This window comes from Lithobates pipiens, unplaced genomic scaffold, assembly GCF_037356315.1.
Source record: "Lithobates pipiens isolate NorthernLeopardFrog02 unplaced genomic scaffold, aLitPip1_a1.2 Scaffold_13, whole genome shotgun sequence".
In the NCBI taxonomy this organism is placed as follows: Eukaryota; Metazoa; Chordata; class Amphibia; order Anura; family Ranidae; genus Lithobates; species Lithobates pipiens.
In genome coordinates, this window is record NW_027507718.1 from 349,031,316 (window position 1) to 349,043,361 (window position 12,046).

The 12,046-nt window shown below is 38.4% G+C and overlaps 1 protein-coding gene across 1 annotated transcript in view; it reads right to left on the reverse strand.

Moving 5' to 3' along the window:
• The window catches only part of PDGFC (platelet derived growth factor C), a 351,789-nt gene that overhangs the window by 158,798 nt on the left and 180,945 nt on the right, over positions 1 to 12,046 (reverse strand). Inside the window, exon 2 of the mRNA XM_077477103.1 lies at positions 7,763 to 7,958. Within this exon, the coding sequence (XP_077333229.1) occupies positions 7,763 to 7,958 (196 nt within the window). The remainder of the gene's footprint in view (positions 1 to 7,762; positions 7,959 to 12,046) is intronic.

The following is a 12,046-nucleotide window of genomic DNA, read 5'->3' on the forward strand; positions in this document are numbered from 1 at the left end:
GAAGCCTGGATCGTTCTTGGCTTTGGTCAAGTTATTGATGAGCTTTGAAAAGAAGGGAAAGTTGTAATGGAGAATATATGTTCCTCTTTATATCTTGAATCTGGATATTGTAAACAGCATGATGTAGGTCCATGCAATTGTGATAATCTGTTCTCTACTCATAACCTGACCTTTAAATAGTGTATGTGTCTTTGGTAAAAGCAATAAAGTTACTTAGGTCTTGAATAAACTCATCTGTATTAATACTTGATGAAAGAGAAGAATATTTTTCAAACCGTCTTTTATAGATTTCATAGGTTCTTTTAAGCTTTGCAAGTGTATTGCTTAATTGCCCTGCATAATTAAAAGCTTCTTCAGCAACATAGTGGATTTTCCTTACATAGTCTTTTTCCACAGATCAGAGTATCAGTTTTCTGTTTACTTTACTTTAATTTAGTTTCAAGGCAGGCTTAACTTTGCGGGATGTCGTGGATATCTCTACCTGTTGCAAATCAGCTTTGCCTTAAGGGTTTATCTCTAGAGTATGCAAAGATCCTGGCTAAAATATGTTGCTGTATTTGTGTGCAGCTACAGAAAGCAGGTGTTGGTGCAGAGTAGGAATCAAATACAGTCTATCACAGCATTGAAATTTCAGCAGCTAGGATAAATCTGGAAACAACAGTTCTTGTATTTCCACATGTAAATTTTAATACACAGAAAACTCCAATACATGCATAGCTTTCAAGACTGTGGAAAGATCTGCTTCTAATAGGTAGGATCAGGCGCATTCAAGGTAATACGGAAGACTGTAATTTTACCCTCAATTTCTTCATAAACAGTGTAATTTTGCAGATCTCGGAGTCTGTATTTCAGAATGTGCTCACTTAGAGTGTAGAAAGAGACCATGTGTTTCCTGGGGCAGATGTAAACCATCACAGCAGATAGGGCAGAGTGTGTGGAAGACTTTTTAAAATTGTCTTCTCACAGTTCTGTTTCAAAATCAAAAACTTGCTGATTTGGCACAAACCATAGGCAGGTTAGCTCTTTAATAATACACATAAGCTGAAGCCAACATAGTTTTACTTTTACTAAGTGCAGTGTAAAGTATGGTTTTCCAATCTTGTGAAGTGTAAAAAGATAATGACTTTCCCAAACTTTGTCTCTGAAGGCAAGGAGTGTCTAGGTATGAACTACACTAGCTAAAGACAAAATGGGGGAGGGGTGTTGGGGGACAAGGAAACATATCAAATACAAATTACAGGTTTCTGTGGCATCAGAGTCTGTAAGATTGGCAAAACCAACATGTGTGAAGTATGAAGGAAATTACCCAGAGCATAATAATAACAGCAGAAAATGTTATGTCCCAGGTAAAAAATAATGTTAAAGTAAAATTTTCTAGACATGTGCACACTGAAATATTTTGTTTCAGAATTTCGTTTTCGTCCGAAAAAATAAATGTATTTAGTTACTCCCGAAATTCGTTTTTATTTATTTAGTTTTTCATTAAAAATATGCATTCGTCCGAAAATCCACATGAATTAAGGTCAAATCTGTCATTGAAGGCTTATGGTGTCTGTCGAATGTTCAAAGAAGATTCGACGGAGCAGCTAAACTGTATGACTCCGTATAGTTTAGCTGCTCCGTCGAATCTTCTTAGAACTTTGGCGAATCTTTGTCCTTCATGTTGAATGTATATAGTTCAAACAGAAAATGGACTGGTGATAATAATCACTGATCAGACAGGTAACAAGATAGGGCATATAGAATCTATATAGAATCTCAATCTATAATATAGAATCTATAATAATGAATCCGCCCCCCACAACACGGGCAGCCTCTGAGGCTATCACAATACTAGCAACACTAGTATCATTATCAAGTTCACAACACTAACACAATAGCAGCAGATTATTATGAAAACGTTGAACTGTAGCTTGCTTCACTATTGTTCTGCTGCTGTGCTTACACTTAATTGCTAAATAATTCAGGTTCTCTGACAAACGGACCAGCTAAGATTGACTGTCTTCTGAAATGATTCAGTGTGTGTCTCTCTCTCTGCTAGCAATTGTATGTGAAAATAAGTTGGCTGTACGTGTGTACTTAGTTCTAGCTATTTTACTGCTCCTCCTCTTTGGTTACAATCAGCCAATAACATTCATCATCATCCTGGACTAATAGAGGTAAGGTTAGGCACGTTCGACCACAGGTTCAATAGACACAGATTGTTATTGTCAGCATCATGTCGAATCTCCTATCTATATCAAACTGTTGTCACAATGAAAAAAAAAATAAAGCATTTATTTATGTCGGATCTTTTGTTCTTCGGATTCTGCACTTTCGTTATCATTTGTTAAAACGATAACGAAAATACCTGAAATTCGGACGAAAATGCATTTGGACGAAAACGAATGCACATGTCTAAAATTTTCTAATAGAATATAACCAGAGGGGAAATCTAGTGAGAATATTAGGGGGAATCAAAAATGCAAGAGAGAGCGGAAATAGTCAGATAGAGAATAGTGGGAGAGAAAAGACAACCACCCTCTCCAAGGCCTCTTCACTGCCCGGGGACACCAACCACATGCCACCTCCCCGAGATTGAAGTTCATCAGGTTATAGGGGCCTCCAACATGTCCCACAGCTCCCATGCCCAGTTGTGTGTATCAAGGGTATTGTTTAGGGAAGCTGTCAAATATTCCATACGTTTACCATCTCTGATCCTGGAGTGCAGTTTAAACAAAGAGGGGGGATCCCTCCTTTTCTATTTCAGGGCTACCAAACATTGCACAGCCATTAGCACTGGGCCAAGAGCTTTTTAGACAGTTTAGAAAAAGAGGAAGGTGGGAGGCCCAAGAGGAAAGTTTTAGGGTTGAACGGCACCCAGGAACCAAAGATGGAGTGGAGTAAGGAGTGCAATGTCTGCCAATAGGGAATGATCAGAGGACAGGTCCAATAGGTATGATATAGCGTTCAAATTTTTTTTACAGTTAGCTAAAAAAGGACTGTCTGGGCAAGTCAAAAGCATCCTTCAGATCCTGGAAGGACTAAAAGGTTCTGGTATCCACCGATTGACCGTAGCAAAATAAGGCCCTGTCCATCCAGAAGTGGGATATCTGCAAAGTCAAGCTGTCCAGGACATTGGGTGTGAACAGAAATGAGATGACCAGAGAGGCAGTAGAGGTAAGCGTATATAACGATTTAGCCTGCCACCATAGCATTCACAAGAGTGCCATTGATCCCAGCAGTTGTAACCCACTGAGCGGTGCGTCCGCACTCCAGAGCATGGAATTTGGGTGAGTGGGGGCCAGCCACAACTTCTCAATTTGTGTCCATCGTTTGTATGCATGGAAGGTACACCAAGAGGCTACAGGGCGCAACTGGACGGCTAAATAATACTTGGCTATGTTGGGGAACGCAAGGCCTCCTTGGCTGCGGGGGGCTACTGGTAAGCAATGCCCATCTGCAGCCTCACTATGTCCATTTGCAGCCTTACTGTACCCATCTGCAGCCTCACTGTGCCCATCTGCAGCCGCATTGTGCCCATCTGCAGCCTCACTGTGCCCATTTGCAGCCTCACTGTGCCCATCTGCAGCCTCACTGTGCCCATTTGCAGCCTCACTGTGCCCATCTTCAGCCTCACTGTGCCCAACTGCAGCCTCACTGTACCCATCTGCAGCCTTACTGTACCCATCTGCAGCCTCACTGTGCCCAACTGCAGCCTCACTGTGCCCACCTGTATCTTTGATTACAAACAGCGGGTGTCTCCCGCTGTGTCACGCAACTGCAGTCTTAACTGTTCAGCGGCCATCCACTGTAACAAAGCCCCGCCTCCTCCTGGTTCATGATAGGCGGAACACTGATTCAGTTTTTCAGCATTGTATCAGTGTTCCATCTAGGAGGAGGCGGGGCTTTGTTACAGTGGGCGGCTGCCGAACAGTTAAGACTGCATGCCACAGCGAGAGACCCTCACTCGAGTATAAGCCAAGGGGGGGCTTTTTCAGCATGAAAAATGTGCTGAAAAAGTCGGCTTATACTTGAGTATATATGGTAACTGCTTTTGCTTATGTGTTCTTGTGCTATCCTATAGCAAGCTTCCTGCTACTTTAATAGGAGCTACAAATGTGCACCATATTGCAATCTGTCTGCTTAATTAACCCCTCTAATTCACAGTAGAGATGCCCTCCTCTTTTTTTCTGAAAACGAATGATAAAGATAGGTCATAGATGAGGAATATTTTTGCACTAGCCCCATGGCTAGTGCATATGTATATGTATTCATATGTATTTGCAAATTTAGTCAAAAAAATAAGTTTTTTTAACCTATACAAGTTGAAACCTATAATTAGGCTTTTGCACTAAATAGCTGGAGAGTATGCTCAGGATTTTTTTTTATTGTAATGTATTAACCTGCCCTTGTGCACCTTTCTTTTTGCTAGCTATAACCTGATCTAAGTGGTTGCAATTTTAATCGGGTGAAGATTACTGAAAATCAAGAAACCTAGACAAAGACAATGGCTGCTATAACTCGCTCAGTTCTACACTAAAATCAATAGTTGTTTTTTTTTTTTTTTTTGTGGATTTGGCCTGCAGGTATATTCCTGCAATCTGAATACAAACAAGAATACATAAGAAGTTTACTGTGAAAATCAATGTGCAAACTTAGAATTTCCTATATACTATGTGCAATATGATATCAGTAGTACTGAATTATGTAGCTTAAAAGAGAGAAACAGATGCAAGAGCTTAAGTGGAACATAAATGTGGATGCAGTAACTTTTTTTTCTTGTTTGATCTATAAGCCTCAAGTGGTAACGTATCAGTAAGACATGTTAAGCACTATACTACATATTAAGTGTCGCAAACAGCTGGTAAAAACTAAAGTGAGAGCTGCATTGCACTTCTCAGTTTCAAACTTTAAAGTCTTTGTGCATCTGTATGTAATAAAAGAGAAATATGACAGTCTTTGGGAAGTGTAAAGTGAAAATATTACTTTTTTCCAAAGATGTCAAATACTATTCTTTTGAACAATATAAAAGAACATTCTTATCACTGGAAGGTGACTCAGTCAAAACTTCCTCATAATATTAAAAATGAGCTTAATGATGTACAGAGGACAACCACACATTGAAACCACTAATTTGAATTTTTTGTCTGTGTAACTCTGGAAAAAAAAAACGTTTTTTTCAGTTTATTTAAAATATTGCATTTCTAGTTACAACACAAGCCATTTTGTAGTTAATCGCATCCTTATAGTAGGGAGATCTTCTAACTCACCACTCACTTTCTGGAAGTGCACTGGAATGGCCTATTTTAATATTATTATTATCATACAGGATTTATATAGTACCAACAGTATGTGTAGCACTTTGCAAAATTGAGTAAGACTCTACAGTTACAGTACAATTTAATACAAGAGGGAATGGATGGCCCTGTGATATAAAAGGTAATAACTGTGAGGGATGAAGCTGATTGAGAAAGAAAAAAGTACAGTTTATTAGTTAGTATAGGCCTCTCTGAAGAGATGGGAACTACCATCTCTTCCAGGGATCACCTAAAGGTAAACAGCGAAGGAGATAGCCAGTCAGATTGGGGTACTGAATTCCAGAGGATAAGAGAAGCTCTGGGGAAGCCCTGGAGGCGAGCATGGAATCAGGTAATAAGGGAGCTAGAGAGCAGAAGGTCCTTGGAGGATCAAAAATAACTTTTTGCCAAGTATTTTGAGATGAGGCTCTTGATGTAGTTGGGTGCAGAGTTGTGGGTGGCTTTTTAGGTCATTTTTAGTATTTTTACTTTTATTCATTGCGCAAGCCGCCAATGGAGGGCTTGGCAGAAAGGATTAGTGGACACGGAACGACTGGTGCTTTCAATTTTTTTCAATTATTTTATTATGTATTTTATTAAAAAAAGATCAACTTTATTGCTATCACAAGGGGTGAACAACATCCTTTGTGAAAGCATGGGCCATGGTCCTCTTTATGGAGAAATCTATGGGGTCTATGAGACTCCAGATCTCTCCTTTGGCCTTCAGAAGAGTTGATTAAACCAAGACTGGTTTTATCATCTGCTTTACAAGCCAATAACAGGTTGTAAATAAACAAAACAAAAATGGAAGTGTTGAAATCCTTGTCACTTATGGTTTCTGATGTCACAGAAAGTGAGGAAGGAACTTTGGTTACTTCCATTCTTCTCAGTACACCAGATGCAGCCAGTCCCATCCTGGGCATCCTGGTGGGACAGGAGAGCTGGGGAAAAGAGGTGGGGAAAGGGCGTCCCATTCTGCCTCTTGTAAAAGTAATCAAATGACTGTATAGACACTTTAATCACTTTTACTAGAAAGAGTTTAACTGACTGAACCAAACGGTACCAGGATTATGGTTGTAGCTACAACTGTGTTCCTGGTATAACCTCCTCAATACAAGGCCCTATATTAAGGTAGGGCGGTAATGAGGTGGTTAAAAGGGGCGATGAAATCTTCAAGAATAATTGTGAGAACTTCAGAGGAGAGAAAGCAGGGTAGACAGGCAGGGAAGGCATCAAGGAAGCCTGACACTGGTCCAGGAGCCCAACAGATCACAGCAATCCTCAAAGAAACTGCATAAAATAGACAAGTACAGTGAGCTTCAAAAGAGGAGAAAGACAGAAAGAGAAAGGTGAGGGTATAATCATTTCATTCACGGGGCTTGGGTGAGCGAGTACAGTGAAGACCACCATGGCAGAGGGCAACTGAAGGGGTACTGTAAGATTTTTGAAGCCAGGTTTCAGTAGCCACAAGTAGGTTAAAGGAGATAGTGATAAAAAGGTCATGGACAGACTGGGCAGGCATTCCAAAATGAATATTTGAAGGGTAGGCTGGTTCTAAAAATTAAAAATAATAGAAATTAGATTTTGTTGGGTGTGTTGGTTGATGTTAAATGATGGAGGGCCAGGTTTTAAAGATATATCCCCAGAGGGTAGGAGAAGCAGAAGGGTGAGAGATAAAATATGGGAAACTGATTTATATAAAGGAATATGGCCCAGTGTCCTGGAGGTCTTTTCAGAATGTTTGTTCAGAATTATCAGAAGGTGATGAGTGCAGTAATAAGGAGAAGGAAGCAGTGAGAGTGATAAATATAAGCTGTGGGGTGGAAAAGAGAGGTGAAGGAAACAGTGTTTAAGGAGAAAGGACACACATATTAGAAAGAAAGGTAGAGAGAGCGTGTTCCAGGTGCAGAGATTAGGAAGTAAACTGGGAAACAGAAATATCTAAGACCTGGAGGGTCACTTGCAGTCTGTTTGGTGTTTTGCAAAGTAGTTTGCTGCTTATTTTATACGCTCAAGTGCTATGCTAAAGTGCCCCAGTACTTCTTTAAGATTGTAATTAAAGTTCAATTATAAATTATCCCTTTCAGTGGGGCTGTACCTGCACTGCAAGGGTTAATTACTTACTTTGTCTAGGGGAGAGCTCCCCCACGCTCTGGTGGTGGACTGTCACTGAACAACAACATGTCCAGTGTTTTGCTATGGGCCACCCCTCCTTTACACCTTATCCAATTGGGAACACCTTGAATTCATTAAAAAAATATAAGGTGCTCTGCGAATGGTGGTGCTCACCTTATAAAATACCTTAAAACTATCATAACTGACAAAAAAAAATGCCTATCTTCCCTACCTTGCAAATAGTACTGAAAAAGCAATGTCCCCAAAGTGTTTCAACAGTCTGGTTATGTGATTATACCAGACCCACTTAAAACTATGAAGTTAGCAAGTATTTTTGAGCTTTGTAACTATATACCTTCATCACTTACTTGCATATATCACCTTCTGGGTCTTCTAGACCAAATTTTTCATCAAAGGTCAGTTGTATCCGTACATGTTCCTCCAGTGCAACCAATTTCCATACCAACACAGTGCTTCTTGGATAAGAGTGGGGAAACCGGGGGCTGTGGATGGATCCATTAAATGCAACCGAAACAATCTTCTCATGCTGGTGCTCTTGCACTCCTACAACAAATACATAGATAAGAACTATGAAAATGTTATCAAAATAGCATTGTTCACATATAGAAAGCCATATAATTGTCAAAATATAAGGAGAAAAAAAAGAAGCTGCAAGTCTCTCAAACAGACCTTTACCTGACTTGCACACAGTGAACATAAGGATCAGAAACACACAGGTATGTCCAGTTCACTCAAACCCCTCTCTTATTCCCATTGAACAAAATCTCTCTCTGATTATTAAATTGGTTTGTACCCATTCATATACATGGCAAGAAAGAAATCATAATTAGCAAAGTAGCTGTGCATATGGAGGAAGATTTTGAAATTGGACTTTTCGTTTTCCAAAACTTTAAAATTAATTGGTAGCTAAGGACAGTTAAAATAAAAATCCATACTTGCAGTGTGGATGCCCCTGCATTGCAAGGGTTAAGCGCTTGTTTAAGTTTAGGGGTGGGAAAAGTAGTTTTACTTACCTGATCCAGCACTCCCACAGCAGACAGAACTCTCCTGCGCTCCAGCGGTGGACTGTTCCTTAGCATCCTCACATGGTATGCATTCAGTGCAAGGCTATATACCCCACATTTACAACCACACTCTGGTATTTATCCTTTAGTTGACTGCATACCCACTGAACCACTCTTGGGTTAAGCCCTAGCTTGTACAACCTTTTTATAAGATCATTAAGTTAAACTTTATCAAATGTTTTGCTGAAATCAAGATAGGCTACAGCACCACCCTGGTTAAAACTGTTGGTAGTATAGTCAAAAAATTCAATCAGATAACTCTGAAATGATCTGCCCTCAGTAAAGTCATGCTGCTTTGGGTTCAGCAAAATGTAAGTGATTAATGATCATTCTTTTAGGAGCGATTTCATTAACTTGGCAACAACAGATGTTAAACCAACTGTCCCTAAATTGCTACTATTCTTGTGAAGAGATACAATATTAGTTGTCCGCCTGTCATTGGGAACTTCTCCTGTTGGAAGTGATTGATCAAAAAGATTTGTCCACTAGTTATACCTCAAAGTCCATTTAGAACTCTGGGATGAATACCATCAGGGCCCATTGCTTTATTAAGTTTCAAGCAAGCCAGTTCCTCTGCTACCTCTACCTATAGAAATCCTGAAATGTAACTGTCATTACTAGAACCAATATGATTACCCAACTTGTTATTGTTAGTGCAATTTATTTCTGAGAAGACTCAACCAAAGTAAATGTCTAAAGTTATAAGTGTTGCACCCAGTTTTCACTCTAGTGATCCCACTGTATTTTTTTGCAGATGTACCTAAAAAAGATATTGTCTCTTTTCCTAATAGGTTTAGCCATTTCCTCCTCTTTCTGTGCTTTAGCAGCAAGATGAAGTGTTTGGCCTCAATTTGTCTATTTTTTTTTTTTTACCATTTTCAATCAATTAGCTAAACTCACTGTTTCTTTGAATCTCCTATATAGTGAACCATGTTTTTTTTCCGTCCGTTTACGCTTAATTTGCCTGATATATAATCTAGTTGCCTCAAACATGGTAGATTTTAAAAGTGCCCACTGATATCCACTGTTTTCTTCCAGCCTTTCAAATTAATTTTTTAGAATGGGGATTTATTTTATTTTCTAAAAGTGGAACTTTACCCATAACAACTTGATAAAATAATAATGTTCTTTAGCAAGAAATATACATTCTACATAAATAATTCCGCTACCAAAATAAGTGTGTACTGTTAATTGCTTCCAGCATCACTCCTGTTTCTTCTTGATGGAGGCTGACATTTTGCTAAAGCTCAAAGTCCCTTAGCAGCAGTAAATCTTTAGGCTATCAGCAGATTTTAAACAGTATATGCACCTATTTAAAATTTTTACATAGCTATACCTGCAAAAGGAGCCAGCCTGAAGTGATCTAGCAGGACTTAATTTTCTTACTAAAATTCTTGCTGTCTTAAATCTTCTATAAAGTATTGAAGTGGAGTGACACACTTAACAACTATCCACAAAGCAATAGATTATGTATTATACGGTTTGTGGTTTTGGGGTTAGAGAGGATGTTAGCATTGTACCTGCCCTTACTGTACATATCCGGCAGATAAAATAATCTCTCTTAAGTCTGTCCCAGTTTATGACAAATAAAAAAATTATTGCAGATCAAACAAGCTGTAATAATTTAACTCCCACATTTTTTTTAATTGTAGGAGATGCAATACAATTTAGAAGCAATAAAATAACAAAAAGTGAAACTCAGTATATGCTGTATAAACGAACACACACACACACACATATTATTATTATACAGGATTCATATAGTGCCAACAGTTTATGTAGCACGTTACAACTTGAGGGTAGACAGTACAAATACTATACACTTTAATACAGTAGGTATCAGATGGCCCTGCTCTGTAGAGCTTACAATCTAAGATGGAAGGCCAAGAGATACAAGAGGTAATAACTGTGGGGGATGTGCTGATGGAGAAAGTAAATGTACAGTTGTTAGGTGGGGGTCTGACATTTAACCCTTTTTTGACCTGTTCCTGCTCTTAGTCATGCCGACCAGCCATCTATTTGCTCTTCTCCAGATCTCACTTTATATAAAAAAGCAAAATGAAGAATTATATAAAGATATATACAAGTTATCTCCAACTTTTAATATTGATTGAACAACTCACATGAAGGGTATGTATAAGAATCAAAGTTAGCTCCAGGGAAATAAAAAAAAAAAGATTAATGCAGCTCTGTTAATAAATTATTAAATACAGTATAAAAAAAGTTCAGCCTGTGTACTATAAGTTCTTAAATGCTATCAAACATATATGCGGCCACTAAAGTCTGAAAAGTCCTGTCTTGTGTATAAATATGCAAGGTCAGTGCTTCATAGGCTCCTTTCAAAAACTGTCTTGAGCAGAAGCACTACATGTTCCCTTAGCATGCCAGTTAGATATAACTAGGTTAGATGGGCTGTGCCACAAAGTCTATTGACTTCTAAGAGAGCATCCATATTTTTAAAAACATATCTTTAGAAAAAGCTCTTCATCTTCTTGTCATTACACTTGTATTTTTACTGAAATTAGATATTCTCTTTTCCCACCATGTCTTGGTCGCTTCCCAAACACAAGTAAGGGAAAACAGTAGCTGTTGTAACATTTATTGGATTAAAAATCATGGCTGATGTGCGAGGTTTTATATAACAGCCAAGGAAATGTCAACAACTGTAAATCTGGGGAGAGATTCCAGTTTAGAAATGGTGTCTATAGTACTGCTGCTGAAATATATGTCTATTTTATGAACAAAGCGTGTTATAATAATGGAATCAAAAAAAAAAAAAAGACTGCATCTATTTTTCAATTTTTATAGGTAAAGGGCCAAAGTTAGTTAGAAAAACCCCAGCAGCCGAATAATCATATAATACTCTGCAGTATAATGGTCAGTTGAAGTAAACTATGAATGACAGTGTTTTGTCTGCTCATTCCTATAGTGATCTTCTGAAAGGGGAGATGAATTTTAAGTTGTATTGAAACAGCTTAGACACTCGGCATATTGCAGTAGACAGGGGACCACACACAGAAGTGGTGAATGAGTTATATTCACGTTTAAAGAGACAAAATGGGTGCTTGAAAAACTAAACTAGTCTTCCATAAAATCAACCATAAAATGTCAAGGAAAGTTAAGAATGAAAGACACCTGGAACTCTGTTAAATAGAAAAAGATGCAATGTTTTGTGTTCAATCATGCTCAATGCCCTTAAAATAACTTTCTACAGACATTCATATTGTGAGTGAAAGCAATGGTTTTTCTTCAGTTCATATACTTTTATCTTCAGAAAGGTCTCTGTGTGCAGGAATGTTTTCCGAGCAATCTATAATTACTTTTGCATATTGTCTTCTGGCACAGTCGAGTGTGTAAAGCCCACTGCAGTATGACTTAGTAGGCAATGCTGTAACTTGAGAAGTGTGTTCTAAACTTTAATGCTGCTTTGTTCTTGGTTCTCCATGGCATAATCAAATCAAATGACTGTAGGCTATTTTACTGCTACATTCCAACATCTTGGTGACTTTGTCTGAAATAGGAACTAAACGACTCTAGTGAGGCTAAATTCTATATTCATGAAAAAAA